At 47.4% G+C, this 18,683-nt stretch overlaps 1 protein-coding gene across 6 annotated transcripts in view; it reads right to left on the bottom strand.

The window, feature by feature from the left end:
- LOC146855326 (uncharacterized) overlaps positions 1 to 18,683 on the bottom strand; it is a 915,814-nt gene that overhangs the window by 684,424 nt on the left and 212,707 nt on the right. For all 6 annotated transcript variants that reach the window (XR_014981308.1, XM_085653035.1, XM_085653037.1 and 3 more), the window contains one exon: positions 4,178 to 4,357. Coding sequence is in view for 5 of the 6 variants with exons in the window: in XM_085653035.1 (XP_085509161.1) it covers positions 4,178 to 4,357 (180 nt within the window). In the remaining variant the exon portion in view is untranslated. The remainder of the gene's footprint in view (positions 1 to 4,177; positions 4,358 to 18,683) is intronic.

Genomic DNA, 18,683 nt, shown 5'->3' with positions numbered 1-18,683 from the left:
ATAGCGTGCATCATAGGATTGTTGTCAGCCTCGATCCAGGCTATCATTCCTGAGGCCCCTTCACTATTGGACCTTGCAACGACTCAAAGCCAAGTACTTACGGAAAGGGCTCCCATCCAGTCTCCCTTACGGGGGAAGCAGTAGAAGAGATTCGATGGTGGCTGTCCCACATGGAAGCATGGAACGGGAGAGTGATCTTTGGGTCCGCCCCAGACCTGGTCATAGAGTCAGAAGCGAGCAGGTCGGGCTGGGGCGCCTGGTACGGAGATTTCTCCACAGGCAGTTTGTGGTCTCTTCAGGAACAAGGGCTTCATATCAACTGCCTAGAGCTTTTGGCAGGTTCTTTCGCCGTGCGTTGTTGGACCAAGGAAAAAGTCCAGTCTTGCGTCCTTTTAAAGATGGACAACGTCTCATAAACCACCTAGGAGGTACTCGTTCAGAGGTGCTTTCGTACCTGGCAGCTAATCTCTGGCAGTTTTGCCTCGACAATCGGATCTCGTTGACGGCGGAGTATCTCCCAGGTCGGGAGAATTTGGTGGCCGACTGGCAGTCGCGTCATTTCAGGGATTCCAGTCTGTGAAAATTGCATCCGGACGTTTTTTCTCGGGTGCGGGACCTCTGGGGTCCTTTTTCTGTGGATCTTTTTGCTTCCAGGTTGGATCACCAGCTTCCTCGTTTCTTCAGCTGGAGACCGGATCCCTGGCGGCAGCCACGGATGCGTTCCTCCTGCGTCCAATCCTGGAGGAACCATATGCGTTCTCCCCCCCTTCGCCGGCGACAAAGAGCCCGCATGGTCCTCATCACCCCCATTTGGAGGTCTCAAGTGTGGTTTCCGGTTCTTCTGGAACTTTCTTGGGATTCTCCAATCCCACTCCCCCACTTTCCAGAGCTTCTCCTCAATCCCGACGGGGTTCCTCATCAGAGTGTTCCAGAAGGCTCTCTCCGTCTCATGGCGTGGAGGATTACAGGGGACGAGGGTCGCACCCGGGCCTTTCGCAGTTCGCTGAGGACCTCTTGTCCAGGGCCTGGACAGATAGTACAGTCAAGCGTTATCGCTCGGCCTGGACAAGATGGTGTCATTGGTGTGTGCGATGGGGTTGTGATCCCGTGGGCGCCGACGTGGTCCACGTATTGAATTTTTTGGCACTCCTAGCTCAGCAAAGTCTTGCTTACCGTTCGGTCAATGCATTCCGTTTGGCGATCTCAGCAGGGCATTCCCCACTGGATGGCTAGCCAGTGGGAGAGCATCCCTTTGTTTGCAGGCTCTTGAGAGGTCTGAGTTTATCGCTTCCACCGGAACCCAGGTACTCGGAGCTCTGGGATGTCAACAGAGTGCTTAATCTGTTTCTTATATGGCAGCACAACAAATTTCTTTCCCGCAAGGAACTGTCTGCGAAGTTGGCGATGCTGCTTTGTTTGATTTCATGCCACAGAGTTTTGGACGTGCGAGCGCTGGATATCACAGGCAGAATCTTCTCTCCTTCGGGGGTTTCTTTCACTGTTAGTCGCAGGACTAAGACACAGACTACTGAGTACCCAGCGTTCCCAGACTCTCCTAAGCTGTGTGTGGTGCATTGCCTGAAGGCGTATGAGGGGATGTCTGAGGAGCTTCATCCTCCTGGGGAGCGTCAGCTCTTAATTGCGCTTAAAAAGCCACACAAGGCAGTATCATCATCCACTATCGCACGTTGGCTGCGTTGTGTTATACAGGAGGCAGGCATTAGCCTACGGCAGTTAGGGACTCACTCAGCTAGAGGCGCTCTGGCCTCGAAAGCTTTTTCTCTGGGAGCTTGTTTAGAGGACATTATGAATGCAGCAGACTGGTCCTCAGACTCCACTTTTAAACGATTCTATTTTAAGCCGGTCATTGATATGGTCCACTCGGTGGTAAGTAAGCTTTGAAGCAGCATAATCCGAAGCCTCCGGTCCTGCCATAGAAGGAAAATGTCCTAGCTATCGAAACGGAAAGTTTCAATTCTATTAAGGACTCGGAGGCGAGGATTATCCCACCGCAGATCTCCAAGAGATTCCCCCTCCCCCCTCCCCCCCCCCCCCCCCGTTGGGAGTAAATAAGTGTTTTTCCTTGAATTTTGATGGTATCTGCTGTATGGTTTCGCTTTTGCCTAAGGCAGTAGCCTGACGTTGATGCTTAATCCTGTGGAGGTTTTGTTAGTTTGCCATGTTCTGCTAATTTACTGTTTTGCATTGTACCCTTTGGTGGTTGACTTGCTCATCCTCTCTGGGTTTCGGTCCTCATGTGTTCTTTGGTTTTTTTTCAGGATCGAATTCCGGTAAACAGGACACTTGAACTGGAAGATGTCACTTCGCCGCAAAGAAAGAGGATGAGCAGGGCAGCGAGGGCGGACTAGGAGAGGGTCCCTGGACTGTAATTGGCCATAATGGACTGAGGGATATGTTGGTCCCTTCTTTGTTTTATTCTTGACCATTTCCCAAGGGTGTTTGGGAAATGTGGTCTAAGTTTAAGTTTTGGAAATGGCTGCTGTGCAATAAAGCATAGAAAGTGATAGCATAATCCTCGCCTCAGAGTCCTTAATAGAATTGAAACTTTCCGTTACGATAGCTAGGAAATTTTTCATTCACCACAGATAGAGGGCGGGAATATTTCACGAGCCTTGAACATGCAGGATGTGCAGTGGGATCTGAAGTCTCTGTGAGCTCAGCAGCAAAGGGAGTCTCTCAGATTTCATCCAAGTGTCAGGAGACTGCGAAAAATCTGCAGTAGTGGTTGCTGGAATGCACTTGGACTGATGTTAGACCCCTCTTCCTACCCCACCCAAAGTTAATAGTCGTGAAAGATGCAGTGGGGTGCATTGATTGGATAGTTTGTTGCCCTTACGGGGCCTGCACGCTATCAGCCGGACCATCGACCACTGCCTCGAAAGGTTTGAGAGCCCTATTATTGCTTAGGTAAGGTTTGACATGGCCTCAACTGTTAACCTCTTCTGAAGCCTCCAAAGGGGAGATACTGCTGGGGAAGCTGCTGTGCGGACAGAACAAGGCCAAGGGTGGGCGCCTTTGCTGTGCTCTCTTTAAAGCGCTCCAACACTAAGTGTGCCTTGTCTCCCACGAGACAGGTGCCATCAAAGGGCATGTACATGACTGTCTGTGGGGCAGCCATCCCTCGCCCCCCGCTGCTAAAACACCTTTAGTTTGTCCTCAGCAGTGCACTGTCACCAAGCTGGAGAATGCTTCTATTTTTCACTTTTGAAAAAAGTGTTGGAAAATGGTTGTTGCCCAGATGCTTTATTTATTCTTGCCATTAAGCTTCAGTATGCTGATGTCTAATTTTATCCTAGCAGACGAATACAAACCCTCTGTACTGACAGGTGCTTCAAATTACGTTTACTTTAAAGTGCAGATTATCTTCTAAAAATACAGATGCTTTTCGGAGGACAATGAAGTTACTCAAAAGATGGGGCATGGATATTAAAATTCTATTTATTCAAGTCAATGGGACTCACTGTAAATGGAGAATGTTTAGATCCATTCCCAGTTTCTGAAGAAGCACAATAAGAGGGGCTCAGATAGGCTATGGTTTCACATTGTTAGTGAGGTCAAAGACAAACGACAAAACCAAAGGCCGCATGACACCGGAGTCATTGGGATACTGTGGCTTGTACTGGGATAGCGCCAAACTGCTGCACCTCACACTCTCCCGCCTCACACATCCACAAACCACCACGATGGGACTTAGCAAACGCATCCCGTTCTGCGGGGTGGCCTCTATTCAGGGCATAAGTCTGCATCAGAAATATCAGCAGAATTAAAACACCTTCTCTTCTGCCCAACTAGTTCTGAAGGCGGAGTCTCCGTTGAACGTGTTTGTTAATGCATTTCTGTGCACAGGTATCTTGATTTGCTGTCATCACTCTGCGTAAGGGTGTAGGTTGAAAGCAAATATTACACCCGCGCATGATCAATTACATTCAGGATTTCACTGCCATCACGCACCCAACCTAGAATCCAGGTTCTTTGCCCGTCCCTGGTAGCACCGGTTCACTCAATATTTACATATGCTAAACATCACCATCACGTATCCTAGCCTCTGCTCCGTTCTGCAACAAGACTAATATAGTTCTATAAAAATGAGCGGGCTAAGCTACTACAGGGTGCAACATCTTTTAGCTTTTAACAAGGTGTTCAAGGATGTCCTTACCTGGCACAGCGGACCCAGTTCGTGTGCTGCGTCAAAGAGAATAAAAAACGCCGGCGCTGCACATTCCATACTTTGACAGATGTGTCATCTGAGGCTGTAACCAGGTGATGCCCATCGCTAGAGAAATTCACACTTTGCACCGCTGCTGTATGGGCTTTAAACAAAGTTGATTCTCCTTTCCTAAAAAACATAAATAAACAATATTTTACTTCAGAAATTTCCAAAGGTGGTCCGCTACTATGTACTATACAAAACCGTAATATCAGAAAGACCCGGTGGAAACAATAGGCCTGATAAAATAAAATTTCCAAGCTATGAAACGGAAATCACTTTTCAAACAAGTATTTTCAAACCGTAGAGAAATGGACAGATGGTTAAACTAAGAAAGATATTTCAAGCAGCAACGCTTGCTACGGTGAGCCCCTCAGTAAAGCAAACACTTCTTAACCCCTTCCCTGCTCATGACGGAACCACTCCGTCATGAGCCACGGGTGCCGTGTGCTCATGACGGAGTGGTTCCGTCATGCTGCGGCCATTGGCGGCCGCTCCGCCCACGCGGCGCTAATTCCCCGCCTGTGCGGGCGATTAGCGCAGTGGGCGGAGACGTGACGGAACCACTCCGTCATGAGCACAGCTCACCCGTGGCTCGTGACGGAGTGGTTCTGTCACGAGCACAGCGCCACCGCACCTGCCCCCAAACCCCCCCAGCGCCGCGGCGGAATTCCTGCCGCGGCGAAGGGGTTAACTAAGCATTGGGATGGGCAATAGGTCTCGCTTTTTTTTTTTAAAGACGCAACATACACCTGCCCCTGAAGAGCTGTAATTTGCACTTATTTTGTTAATGCTTGCAGCAACTTTTGTCATGACCTTTTACCGGTGTTGTGTAAAACCCTGATTGTCTATCACTTCAGTTGAAGCGCTTGCACCTTTGCAGGCGTTCAGAATACTACAGCGCCATACTGCACCTGAGAACCGTAGTTCTCTGATGAAGCTCATATGTTAACGTTCTGGGTCAGGACCTGGTAGCTAGACGATATGATGGACTGCTGCACCAGGCTAATTCTCTGGCATGGCTAGTTAAAAGAAAACATGGTATCAACTAAATTGACAAGCTACTTAACTGGTAGAAATTGGGTTACTGGTTGACTGGGGCCTGAGCCCTGTACAAGCAGCAACCACAATCCTAGTCAGGGTAAGGTGCAGGCAAACCCTTAATTATTCTGTGCTCACCCTCTGTAAGATTGGCACAGAACAGTCAGGCTTAACTTAGAGGCAGTGTGTAAGGTTATTTGTGCAACACTTCAAACAGTAAAATAGTAAAAGCACCACAGAAAAAGGATCCCTCACCAGGTTCGGAAAATAGTACTTGGCTTAATATATGAAACAAAACCAAAACAACAAAAATCCAAAGAGTAGAATTGCAGTTATTACATTTTAAAGTTTATTGTGAGAAATAGCGCCACAAAGCACTATTGGGAATATCTAGTTGCACTGTGGTAGAATTGGCATCTTTGGCGTGATTTCCCCTGACTTTTTGCCCCTACCTCCTGTATTTTTGATGCTGTGCTGGAGTTAGTTTTTGCTGGCTTAGATGCTTTGGGCATTTTGCCACTGCTGATAATTCTCAAAGTGCAAGTGCTCCCTGTGATAATTGTTGTTACAATTGGTTCTCCCTGATTGGCATGTTTGGTTTACTGGTAAGCCCCTAGTAAAATGCACTAAAGTGCACCAGGGCCTGTAAATCAAATGCTACTAGTGGGCCTGCAGCACTGATTGTGCCACTCACAGGCGTAGCTCTGAAAAAAAGGTAACTCAGGCCTGCCACTGCAGTGTCTGTGTGCAGTTGTCAACTGCTATGTCGACTTGGCAAGTGCACCCACTTGCCAGGCCCTAACCTTCCCTTTTTCTACATATAAGGCACCCCTATGGTAGGCCCCTGGGCAGGGTGCAGTGTATGTGAAAGGTAGTACATGTACTGGTGAATGTGGCATGTCCTGATAGTAATTCTCACACATCTCACACATTCTCTCCTGTCACAGCCTTTCCTTAGTTGCACCCTGCTGCCCTATATCTTGTGTGAGTAATGTTTGTCTGGAAGTAGTATAGGATAGATCATTCTATTTCGTAGCATATACTTCGTTTTGACCCCCTGTGTAAGAGTTATTATTGAACAGCCTTCTGGTCTGTGGGTCGTTAAGTGTTCATTAGTTTTCCTTTTCTAAGTTTCACGATAGTGGTGGGTTTATCTCCCTTGTGAACTCCCAATACGGATCTGACAGTACTAGGCGACATGATCGAAAATTCAGGCCTAGCTTTTGATGAAGAAATGGTGCAGGCCATCTACACAGATTTCACCGACACTAGCACAAACTGAGGAGTGGACTAAACTAATCAATCTTCTCAAGAGACAGCACATACAGACAGCCTTACATGCAGCTATCCTAACAGAATATCTGAGAGACAATATAGCCCCACAAGGCCTTGTGGTCTCTAATGCCCCTAAATTGTTCCTGGAAAACAAAGTGTTTAAGATGAACTGGTCCAAAATTGCTTGGAAATGTTTGAGGGATTGGCTAGTTCTGTAGATTAATACGGGCAAGAAAACAGCAGACCTCCTTATTATTGAAATCCAAACATTGGAGAACCAACTCAAGAGCTCGGTACATGTTACATTCTTCAAAAAACGTTTGGAAGGGATCACCAAAACACTCAATAAAACTAAGGAGAACCTCATAAAATACAAGGTGAATAGATAGAAAAGAAAGATATGGATAGATTCACCCGAGAAAAGATCTACCCATATGTAGCCGATGACGGTTACACAACAGGTCAAGAAGAACAACGGGATAGAAGCCCGAGGCTGGCGTCATAATACGGACGAATGGACATCAAATTCGGACGATTGGAGCAAGTCAGAGGACTCAGGTTCCAGTGATTCAGACTCATCATATCGAACCAGACCGATGAGAGGATGTGGCAATTTACCCCCATGCCACAACCGACGCCGCGGTGGCCACCACAACCTTAGCCCATCCACCCACATCCACTCCAACCACTTCCATATAATGGACCAGGTTACCAACCGCCTTTTTTGGGACAGGAAAGAGGATGCCGAAGAGGCAACAGAGTTAACTCACAGGACACGCAATCGGAACAACAGAGACCCCAAGTGCAGTGGGATCCTGCCCTATAACAACGGATCACAAGGAGCATGACAAGCGCGTCCACCAGCGCAGCAATGGCTTAATAGGCAAGCTGAGCCAGAGATGCCTTTCTCCACTCGAGACACAAATACTTGAGAAAGGGCTGGGTTTTGTGCCAACCTACATGGGTGACGACTTAAAAACACATCAGGAACTCTTCGCTTTCTTTCGGAAGATACGCTTGTCCTTTCTCTTTGATGGCCCTGCCGATACCAGGCCTGAGACTACCTGCAACACGGGCCTTAGGAACAAGTCCATGTTTCTCCCAACACTCCAACAAATACCACCAGCGGTGGCTACCTTTGAAAAAGCAGTTTTGCAGTCCTTCACCTCAAACAAGGGATCAGCTAGACGCCCCTTCTTTAATCTGACTAGGTAGGAGGAACGGTGCTCACAGGAATTGCGATTGGATCCCCTGATTGTCATTAAGCCAGCCGACAAGGGTGGAGCCACAGTGGTTATGGATGCTGTGATGTACAGGGCTGAGTGTTTACGCCAGCTACAGGACACCAAATACTACAAGCCGATCACACATGACCCCACACCTAGACTTCAAAAAAACATCTCCAATATTGTCACAAAGCTGTGGAGTCTGGTTGGATCACTAAGAGCGAGGCAGAGTTCCTGACACCTAGCCACCCGAGGATCCCGGCATTTTATATCTTGCCGAAGATACATAAAGCCCAGAGACCCACACCAGGCTGACCCATCGTATCGGGCATCGTTTCTATTTTAGAACCCGTCACAATTTGTGGACTGGTTTCTGAGGCCTATAGTGGCAAAGATGCCATCATATCTTCAGGATACTAAACATGTACTGTCTTTTTTGACCACCATTCAATTTGATCCTGACATACACCTTCTGGCCTCCTTTGACGTTGAGGCGTGATATACTAATATCCCACAAGAAGATACCCTCAGGACAATTGAACAGCATCTGCTACATAACCCTAGCAGTAACCAGACTCCAACATCCTTTGTCATGGACTGCGCCACCCTTGCCACGAGACAGGATTTTTTCTCTTTTGAGGACCAACTTTACTGGCAGGCGACTGCCACTTCAATGGACAGCACTTGTGCCCATAACATGGCCAAGTTATACATGCACTGGTTCGAGGAAACCTACATCTATCTAGCAGTGAATCCCTTCCATAGGAAACTCGTGCTGTGGTAGCGATACATTGATGACTTTCTGGTCATCTGGGAGGGCGACGAGGCTTCTTTGCAGGATTTCTCCCTCTGGCTCAACTCCTTGAACATCCATCTCACATGTGAGTTAAGCAATGAATCACTTCCATTCCTTGATCTGAGACTCTATCCCAAAGAGGGACAGATATACACGGAACTGTACCAGAAGCCTATGGCTCGCAATTCACTCCTTAACTACAAAAGCTTTCATCCTCGAGCTCTCCGGGACAACCTCCTGGTGGGGCACTCTTTGCGCCTTAGGTGGAACTGCACTGAATTTACCAAATACCAGGAACATGCAAACAACCTTAGCGAGAACCTGCTTGCACGACAATATCCTTCTCACTTGGTGCGCAGAGCGAATAAGAGGGCTCGCAATAATAATCGAGAAGCGCCGCTAGAGACCTACACTAAAATCTCACCCGATCGCCTGGTGTGTGTGAGTACATACAGTCACCTGAGTGACACCATCAAGAAGGCAGTCGATTCCAATTGGCACATACTGAATAAAGGCAAGAAAGTTTGTGAGAAACCCTATTTTGCCTCAAACGCAGTAGGAACCTGAGCAACACTGGTGCACACTAGACCACGCCAGATATCCCACGTACCATCTGGACAGGGGCACCCATACAGGGCCATTTTCCTTGTGGCAGAGTACAAAAATTAGATCTGGGACTTAAAACACCCTGGAAGCTCACTAACCACACCAATTGTAACTCTGAGGCAGTTATCTATTTGAACCAGTGCCCTTGTAAACTGAAGTATGTGGGCATGACCACCCAGAATGATTGAACATAGGAGTTCTATTAAGTGCAAGAAATCCAACACCAAACTCACATACCATTTCTTAGATGCAGGACACACAGAGGAGGATTTCAGACGGGCTGTCCTAGATAAGCCACACTACCACAGAGACATGGGCCCCTTAGACGCAATACTTTTTCACAGAGAACAGCGTTGGGTGTTTAGACTATGTAGCCATCAGACTGGTCTAAATGATGAAATACTGTGGTGCACCATCTACATCGTGTATCTCTGGACTCTCATGCTGCAGCTTTGCATCCTTATCAGCACCTCATCCCTTTAGATTAATTGCTCTACAATACACCTGGTGGATATTATGCTTGTTCCCTATGGCTATCAGATTTGGGCTGGTACATTTGTGCCTTATGACTAGCAGATTTGGGCCTATACAATATCGCAGCTATCTCAGCATCCTTTGGCCCTTCTGTTATATTCTTGGGCCCCTCCTTCTGCTGCACCTTTATGGCTCTCTGTCACGCGTTAATGGTAACTCTGATTTACCTTGCTGTAATATATACAGTTTTGGATTCACACATCAGTGTAGACTGAGGCCTTTTACTTCATATTTTCTAATTTATCTCCTAGTCTCTTTTCTTTGCAAGTGCTTTGTGTTTTTATCTATGCTACAAGCCATTTTGGCCTATTTTGTGGGTTGACTCCCCTTTAATATACCACTGCAGTCCCAGTCAAATTGTGACTGCTAATAGCTGTTGATTGCCGGCTTGGCCCACCTACCATGTATCACAGAGTGGGGCCCCTTCATCAGTGGCGTCACTAGGGGGGTGCGGACCGCACCGGGTGACACCATCACATGGGGTGACACCGAGGTACGGGCAGCGCAATCAAAGATAAGAGGGTGTCTGACCTGGTGGTTCAGTGTGTGCGATCTCGGACGAAGATCAGATCGGATAACTACACAAAATATCCAACTGCCCAGGAGTTTCAGACTGCGCCTTATTCAAGATGGATTTTGGTTGGTTAATCAAATAAATGTCACCAATTCTGCCAACAGCGCTGCGAAATAATGAGCGGTCATAAGAAAGCGTTACAAAAATTAGGAGTGAGAACAGAGACTTGCAGCTAGTGAAGAAAAACACACTGTCGAGAAACATGTTGACGAGCAGAGAGAGACACTTTAACAACAGAGACTGATACTGGACCAAGAGAAAGCCCAATCAATGCACTTTAAAAGTGGCATTTAGGAGGGCACAGAAAGCGTATTTTTATGTTAGTAACTTTGTTTGTTTCTGCTTCTTCTGTATTTTGATTGTTCTGGTACTCGTCCCGTTTTACAAGACATCGAGTCAAATTCAAATTTCAAATAATCTTTATTCGGTTATTAAAAAAATAGCCATAAAAGATACATGTTATACAATCAGGCCTTCTAGAACACAGTATTCCATACATTAATAAATAATTCATATTAAAACAAGCGACTTTAAAAACTAACAATCCATGTTGTCCTTGTGTGGGAGAGCTATACACTTGTACTCTATTCCTTTCTTAATTTTAGTTCTTTTGTTACTGCTCATTTTCGATACGGTCGACCCCATTACTCCTCTCCCCTAGTTTTTCTCAGCTTGACTGCCAGACGCAAGAAATGTACCATGCTGAACAATGTAAAAGGATCAGCAGTAAGCTTAAGAAATAAAAGGGCCACTTTGGCCTGTCCAATATTAGCACGTTTGAGTAATGTTTTTAAAAACAATGAACGTGGGTAAGAAAAGTAGGGACACAGTAAAACAAAATGCAGGGTGTCTTGCGGAGATCTAAGATCGCAGCCGCAGCACCCTTTTAAGCTTATGTCATGTACAAAACCTGCTGGGACGGCCAGAATATGGTGCAGCAAGTCTAATCTAAATCTAGACATTAAATATCTATCATGTCTATTGTACATGTTGGCCAAATAGAATTCCATGCCCGGCTGAGTTTTGATGAGCTGGTGTAATCTCACTGTACTTTTAGACCCCTCTGTTGCCTCTCTGGTCCTAGCCAAGTACTGCCTACAGGCTTTCTTTATGCTGCCCTTATCTCTATTGGCCAGCGTGCTTGGATCATTAAAGAACTTTTCGTGACCCAGCCTGGTCAGAGCATCCCTTACATATCTTAACCATGGTATTCTAAGCCACTTATCCCCTTTCATGCAATCCTGTATGATTAATCTACTCAGGGTGGCCTCTGGATTAGTCCATATTTTTACCCAACAAGAAATTGGGTTCGAGGCAGCTTTATCGGTAAGATAATCTATGCCAAATTCCTCGTGGGCAACATACGAAGAGACGCTTATGGGGACCTGCAGAAGCCTTTTTAGAAATTTGTCTTCTTCTTTTTGAATGTTCCCCATATCACGAAAGCCCCATACCTCGCTTCCATAGAGGGTCTTTGAGCAGCAAACTGAACTATATAATTGGATAATTTCGTGCGGGGACCAACGACCCAATCTTGTTGCGAAATTCATGATGGATCCCACAGCACTCGGAAATTGACTACATTTCAGGCTTACTAGGGGTTTAAAACTGAGATCTTGGTCAAAAACGATCCCCAGGTAATTAAAAGTTTTTACTTTTTCCATTATATGGGTACCTATTGAGAAGCTATAGTTCTTAGCCGGTTTTTTGCCTACTTCCATAACATAAGACTTGGATAAATTAGGCACTAGATCCAGGTCCGCCATGAACCTGACAAACCCATTAATAAGCAACTGCAGGCTCCTTCCTGTGCGGGCCAATAGCCCTGCATCATCTGCATATAGGAGGACTGGTATGCTTCTCTTCCCTATAGAAGGGCAGTCTGCATCCAGCCCTCCCAGTGCTTTATCTAGCCTATTTACGTATAGCGTAAATAAAAAAGGGGCCAGGATGCAGCCTTGCCGCACCCCTCCCCGGCAGTGGAACTCCTCGGTCAGATCACCGTCATCTGTGAATCTCACCTGTGCCGTGGTTTCGAGGTGAAGTGACTGTAGTGCTCGTAACAAGCCCCGATCTATGTCCATCTCAGCCAGCATCTCCCACAGCTTCCTTCTGCTGACGCAGTCAAAAGCTGCTGAGAGGTCCATGAACGCTGAGTACACAGTGCCTTCCCTGGCCAGGGTGTATTTGGCCACTAGATGATAAAGGTTAAGGCACTGATCTGATGTTGAGCGCCCACTTCTAAACCCATACTGGAGATAGGTAATGATGTTATATTCTTTGGCCCATTCCAAAAGGCGATTGAGAATGACCCTCCCCATGATTTTCGCCGTGACATCTATGAGGGATATTGGGCGATAACATTGGGGGTCATTTCTATTGCCCTTTTTAAATATTGGGACGATGACCGCCGTGGACCATGATCTTGGCATGCCCTCCTGACAGGCAGCGTTTAATACCCTGGCCAATATTGGTGCCCAAAGTTCCGCCTGGCTTTTGAATAGGTCTGGCGGGATCCCATCGGGTCCAGGCGCTTTTCTTAAAGTCAGGCCATCTATTCCAAGTTTAACTTCTTCCACCGTGAATGGTATGCACTCACCCTCGGGTAGTTCCAGAGTTCGGGATTGCAACGTCTCTGGATTACCCTGATTGTATAATTTTGAGAAGTGCACTACCCACTCTTCCGGTAGGATGTGGGATGCAACCGGAGGCTTATTCGAGTCTTGGAAACAAGGGTAATTTATTGTTTTCCAAAAGCTTGTCATGTCACGACGCTCCGCTGCTTCTTTTAATGACTCCCAAGCTTGAGATTGAAGGCAATGCTTCCTTCTACTAGTGGCCTTTTTATATTGATTCCTGCATTCCATGATCGTGCCTCTATCCCTTGGGACTATTTTAAGCGCCTGCTTCAAATTCCTGTGGGCCTTCGAGCATTCTTTGTCGAACCATCTCGGGCAAGGGTCTGTCTGCTTTTTCATCTTACGCCTTAAGAGGCTATCAATGTGTTGGGCGGTACCCTCAAATGCTGTAATCAGGTCGCTCCCCTCAATATTACTGTCTAGGCATTTCCACATGTAGCTATCATTGTCTACCAGGAGCGCTCTGTGTAATGCCAGTCCGTCAATCTTACACCATTTGATTCTCCTGCCCTGATCCATTGCCTTGTATTGTCCCCCGGGGATCCTTTTGTCTATTTTGGCGCACGGATCTAAGGTCTCTATTGTTAGTTCCAGCGGATTGTGGTCACTAAATATGCTGGGGACTATCGAAAAGTGACTGACCCTACCAATTAAAGCTTGGGAAACAAAAATATAGTCGATGATGGAATCACAGCCCCGCCCCTTGAACGATGGGGTCATTGAAACTGATGATCCATCCGCGACTAGGTCCATTGTGTGTGTTAATGCAAATTTGCCTAGAATTATGGCTAGTGCCATGCCTTCTCTAGAATGCTCTACATACCAGCCTTTTGTAGAGGGACAGGCGTCCCATGAACCTCCTTCCCATTTCAAGTATGGGCACGGGTGAGTGTTAAAGTCCCCCAATAAAATTAACCTGGCACTGGGATCCCCCACATCATTTAATCCAGTAATTCTTTGATCTAGCTCCGCCAAATTAGACATTGATTGTCCTGCATTATAAAAATTTATAAAAGTAACCTTAAGGCCCTTTGCCACGTATCTTATGCCCTGGAGGCATTCAGAATCCCACCCTAGGTCTTGCCAACTTCCTTGCAGCGTCAATGCCGCATACAAAATTAAACCTCCCTTGGCTCGACCCATAGGCGATTTGCGTCCTGGGGTAAAAAACAGTTTATAACCCTCCAGGAACAGGCCACTGCAATCCGTTTCCCAAGTTTCCTGTAGGGAAATAATTTTATATTCTTTAATAAAACTTTGCCATTCCTGATTTGCGACTTTAGATGCAAGACCCGCAATATTCCAGGACAGCAGCCTAAACTCAAGGGTTGTACGAGCCCTGCCACCAGTACCATCTCTGGGCATCCTTTGTGTTGTGTTTATTTCCATACTAATTTCTTGTAAAGCTGTATCTCTCATCACCCTAACCTGTCCAGAAAGTATATCAACGCTAACATCCTGGTTGTTAGGTCCTATTTTACTTGTGATTCCCTGGTTTCTTACAGCATCATGTACTCTCTCCACCACTGTACTCACTACATTCCCCACAGATGAGGCTGAAAGACATACCATATCGTCAGTCTGATGTTGATTCAAGGATGGATTAAAAGTTAAGCCATCACGTGAGGGACTATGCTCAGAATTTAAGAAATGAGAATTAGTGGATATTATTGTCTTTATTTCAAGGTTGCCAGGACTCATAAGGTTAATCTTATAGTATGAGTGGTCTGCCTCTGGAGTAAATTGGGAAGGGCTTCGTATGGCAATTTTACTCGGCTCATTGTTCAACTGAGGAAGTCAATCTAAATCATCCAGACTGGAGAAGATAGCAAATCTATTTGAGATAGGGAAAGGTGAGTAAAAAGATTCAGTGTTGGGTCTGGGTAAGATATGTGGTTTTGGGGGATTTAACAATAGGGAACGCGGGTAAAAGTAGCTTAGGGCGTGTGTCGAAATACCTGGGCCATTGGTTGGAATAAACCAATCTATAATATGGCGCAATACCCTGCGGTCTCTGAAATTTATAATGATTACGTCTCCCTTGATGTCCTTTGGTCTAAAACCTACCCATCCCAATCTTCTTACATGAAGTATTTCCCCATTGATATCATTGGGGATGGTCCTCTTTTGAGTGAGCCAATGAACAACCTTATTTTTAAGTTCCTGGTAGCTCTCTGATTTGTCCCTGGCCAGTACAGGAACACTGGCAAGAATCACCACATATGGGGCTGCTTCTGGGGGCAAGTCAATGTGGTCGGTCGTTCCCTCCGGGCCTGACTGAGATGACTGTATATTGGCATTATCTTTATTGGGATCTGCCGATTTATGCTTTAGCATAGCTGTGGAGTGTTTCCTACCTAGGGCACTATTTTCCTGTATGCGCTTTGCTGGAGACAAAGTTACCGTTCTAGATGGTGATATTGCCTGAGTTAATTTTTGGTCTGGGAAGGTATGCCCAGTGTTTAATGTATAAGTAGGATTTTTTGGGAGAGTGAAATTAGGATCCCTAATAGGTGCAGTAAGTAAAGTGACAGTTGTTTCCAGGGATGTTAGCTGGGTAGCAAGATTTTTCATTCTCTCCACTAATGGGGAGAGTAGAGACTTCACCAAATGCTCAATATCATGTAACAATTTAGAGGGGTCTGGTGTGCATGTCTGGATATCGTCCTGCATAGATTCTACAAGTGTTGGGGTCTGATCAATTAAAGGGGTGGGTTTGGAAAAAGGAATACTGGTATTTTTCTTACGTTTTATAGTTTTAGTACCAGTAGGTTTGTTCCTAGGGGGATTTTTCTTAACTTTCTTTACGGTTTTAATCGGAATCTGTTCCGTTGTTGAATTGTCGGTGATATATAGGATATCAGAAATATGCCCATTGTTAGCATTGGCCACAATTGGTGTGTCTGTAGCACCAAGGGTCTGCGAGATGGGATTCAAATCAGGTGCGCAGACCACGGCTGGGGTAGAGATAGAGGTTGTAGGGGGTGAAGGGACGTTCACAATATGTCCTAACGACGAGCGTTTTTGAAAAAGAGGCTCTAAGGACAAACGACGTTCAGTAATAGCTATCTCTTGCTCCAAAACGGTAGCAGCCCTGGTGATGAAATGGTCTAAGGTCCCCCTGACTGAACCTCCCACCACAGATTTCCAGCTTTGGCTTACTCGGGTAGTCATGGTATCTCAATGATATGCGGGACAGGATGAAATTAATAGGTGATACGACAATGGCAGAAATCAATGCACTGCAGACAAATGGAGTTTAGGTGACCTAGAGGCAATAAATCACAAACGGGGCCGCACCCAGGCACTGCCAACCATAGACCGTGACCACACAGGATGAGCAAATGATAGACACAAGATGATGTTTACAATTCCCGTATGGTCAGGGTGCAATAACAATGTCAATTTCAATCACCTCATATGGCACTCAACCAATGTCCTGCTGATTGATGAGGTGACTTCAGTCCAACCCTCACACAGACAATGGGCAACTGTAGAATTAGTCTAATATCATAATACAGTACCTCCAGTCCGATAGCAAGGGATATGGCTCTGCTCTGCTTCTTCCTGCCTCTGAGGGCCACAGAGGGCCCGCCCTTTGCCCGGGCTTAGCCCGGCGCCTGCCCGCGCGCGTCCCGCGACGCGGTGGGAGCAGCGGTCTTTTGAGCGCCTCCGGGTGCGTGGGTGACGTCACGGAGCGCTCGGGCACCTGGGAGCTGTAGTTCCCCCGCTTCAGTGCCGCGAGGTGATATGGCGGCGACACCAGGGTTACGCTCAGCGGGGCTGTCCAAGGAAGCAGCGGCGAGGTTAGCGGTAAGGAGGAGGGGGGCACCAGCAACTTCCCCCCGTCCAAATGTTGGGTCTCTCGGGATTGTCACACACAGAATTCGAGCTTCCCGCTCCACCAGGGGAGCAGCGGTCTTTTGAGCGCCTCCGGGCACGTGGGTGACGTCACGGAGCGCTCGGGCACCTGGGAGCTGTAGTTCCCCCGCTTCAGTGCCGCGAGGTGATATGGCGGCGACACCAGGGTTACGCTCAGCGGGGCTGTCCAAGGAAGCAGCGGCGAGGTTAGCGGTAAGGAGGAGGGGGCACCAGCAACTTCCCCCCGTCCAAATGTTGGGTCTCTCGGTATTGTCACACACAGAATTCGAGCTTCCCATTCGAGTCATCAAATGGCATTTCTTTGGCCAGGTCTGGGACATTTTGACAAGTTAAAGGGTGTTCGTTATGGTAAAGAACAACACGGTCCATCCCCTATTTGAGCATTCATGTTCTTGCAGGTGAGCTCCGGGGACTTAAGGACCACTTGGCGGTTCTCGTGACAGGGGCAGCCCTCCCGAGTCAGAGACCTGTGCTGCTGCTGGTGGTAACGGAGGGAAGGAGGTCACCATCATCCTTCTGACCTTTGCTCCGCGCTGAGGATACCGAGCAAGATGCTGTCAGGAGGAGCGGCCTTGCAGTGACATCTGCCAACGCGTGCATGCCTCCCATCGCAGGCCATGTCGCTCCTCGAGCTGCCTGCGCCATCTGAGCCCCAGCAGGGGCGCAGCACCTGCCTCCCTGCGCCGTGTGTGCGTGCGTCTAGGCCCCGGGCCTGTCCTTGCCAAACAGGTAGGCTCCCTGCGCTTTTTATTACCCGCTCCAAGTTGAACGGCAGCCTGTGACCCTGTGCAGCGAAATCGCCTTGAACTTTATTTGCTCTGGAGTGTTTGTGGCGTCACTAGGGGGGTGTGGACCGCAGAAGTGACACCATGAGTTACCGCACTGGGTGACACCAACCCTAGTGACGCCGCTGCCCTTCATTAGTACATTCCATATTGGCAGCGGAGCCGCAAATTTAAACATGCGAGCGCCAAAGGACGCTTTCTTTCTCATTATGTTGCTGCGGCAACTATTCATCACGTGCGCCAGAGGACGCTTCCTCGTTGGTCGCATTTCTCTGACAACTACACATGCGCACGTCGTTTTCACTGTCACGCATATGCGGACGTAGTAGTCAATTTCAATTTGGCGTGTTTAGGCCTCGGGACCATCGGTCTGCCGAAGGCAGAACCGGAAGTCGAGAGATTTAATGACTTGGAGAAGAGGGGCTTGAACCCGCCCCTCTTCTCCCCTGTTCTCCATTGGGTGGCCTCTTGAATGCTGGCCAGCCACTGGAGAAGAGGTCCCGTCACTTAGATCATGCCCCGTCCTTTTCGGATCGGGGGCGTGTTTTTTGCAGAAAGTCTCAGTTATCTCCTCCAATGGCTGGAGGAGATAACAGCAAAACATGCCCCCGAATCCGAAAAGGACGCTGCGTTTCTCCGAGGCATTTCTGCTCTGCCTCGGAGAAAGGCGGTGGTGTCTTCCGGTGCCCTCGGCTTGTTAAAGCAGTGATGGGACCCAGGCTTGGAAAGAATGATTCTGTTTGTGATCCTGAGCATACGTAAGTTAGCGGGAGCAGGCGTGCACGCTGCCTTTCTCTCTGCTCCTTTCACAACAACACCAGCGCGCCTATGCTCCAGGGAGATTTGTATGGGATCCGACGCCTGTATCAGCCCTGCAAAAAAAGGAAAAAACAAGAAAATTACATAGTGAGGTGATGTAAATGATATCCTTGGCGCATCTTCCCCCAATGCTCCTGTGAGCTTCTTGACAGCTGATGGCTGGATTAAACAAAAAGGCCAGTACCATGCGAGTATTAGCTCAAAGCAATCACGGCTCATTATTTCAATTACATGGGTAAATGCGCGCAATCACATATCAAATGCCTGCTCCCTTTTCA

The sequence above is a fragment of the Triturus cristatus genome, chromosome 4_1 (genome assembly GCF_964204655.1).
Source record: "Triturus cristatus chromosome 4_1, aTriCri1.1, whole genome shotgun sequence".
Taxonomy (NCBI): Eukaryota; Metazoa; Chordata; class Amphibia; order Caudata; family Salamandridae; genus Triturus; species Triturus cristatus.
Note: the sequence above shows the minus strand (reverse complement) of the source record. Positions and strands in the feature narration are given on the sequence as shown.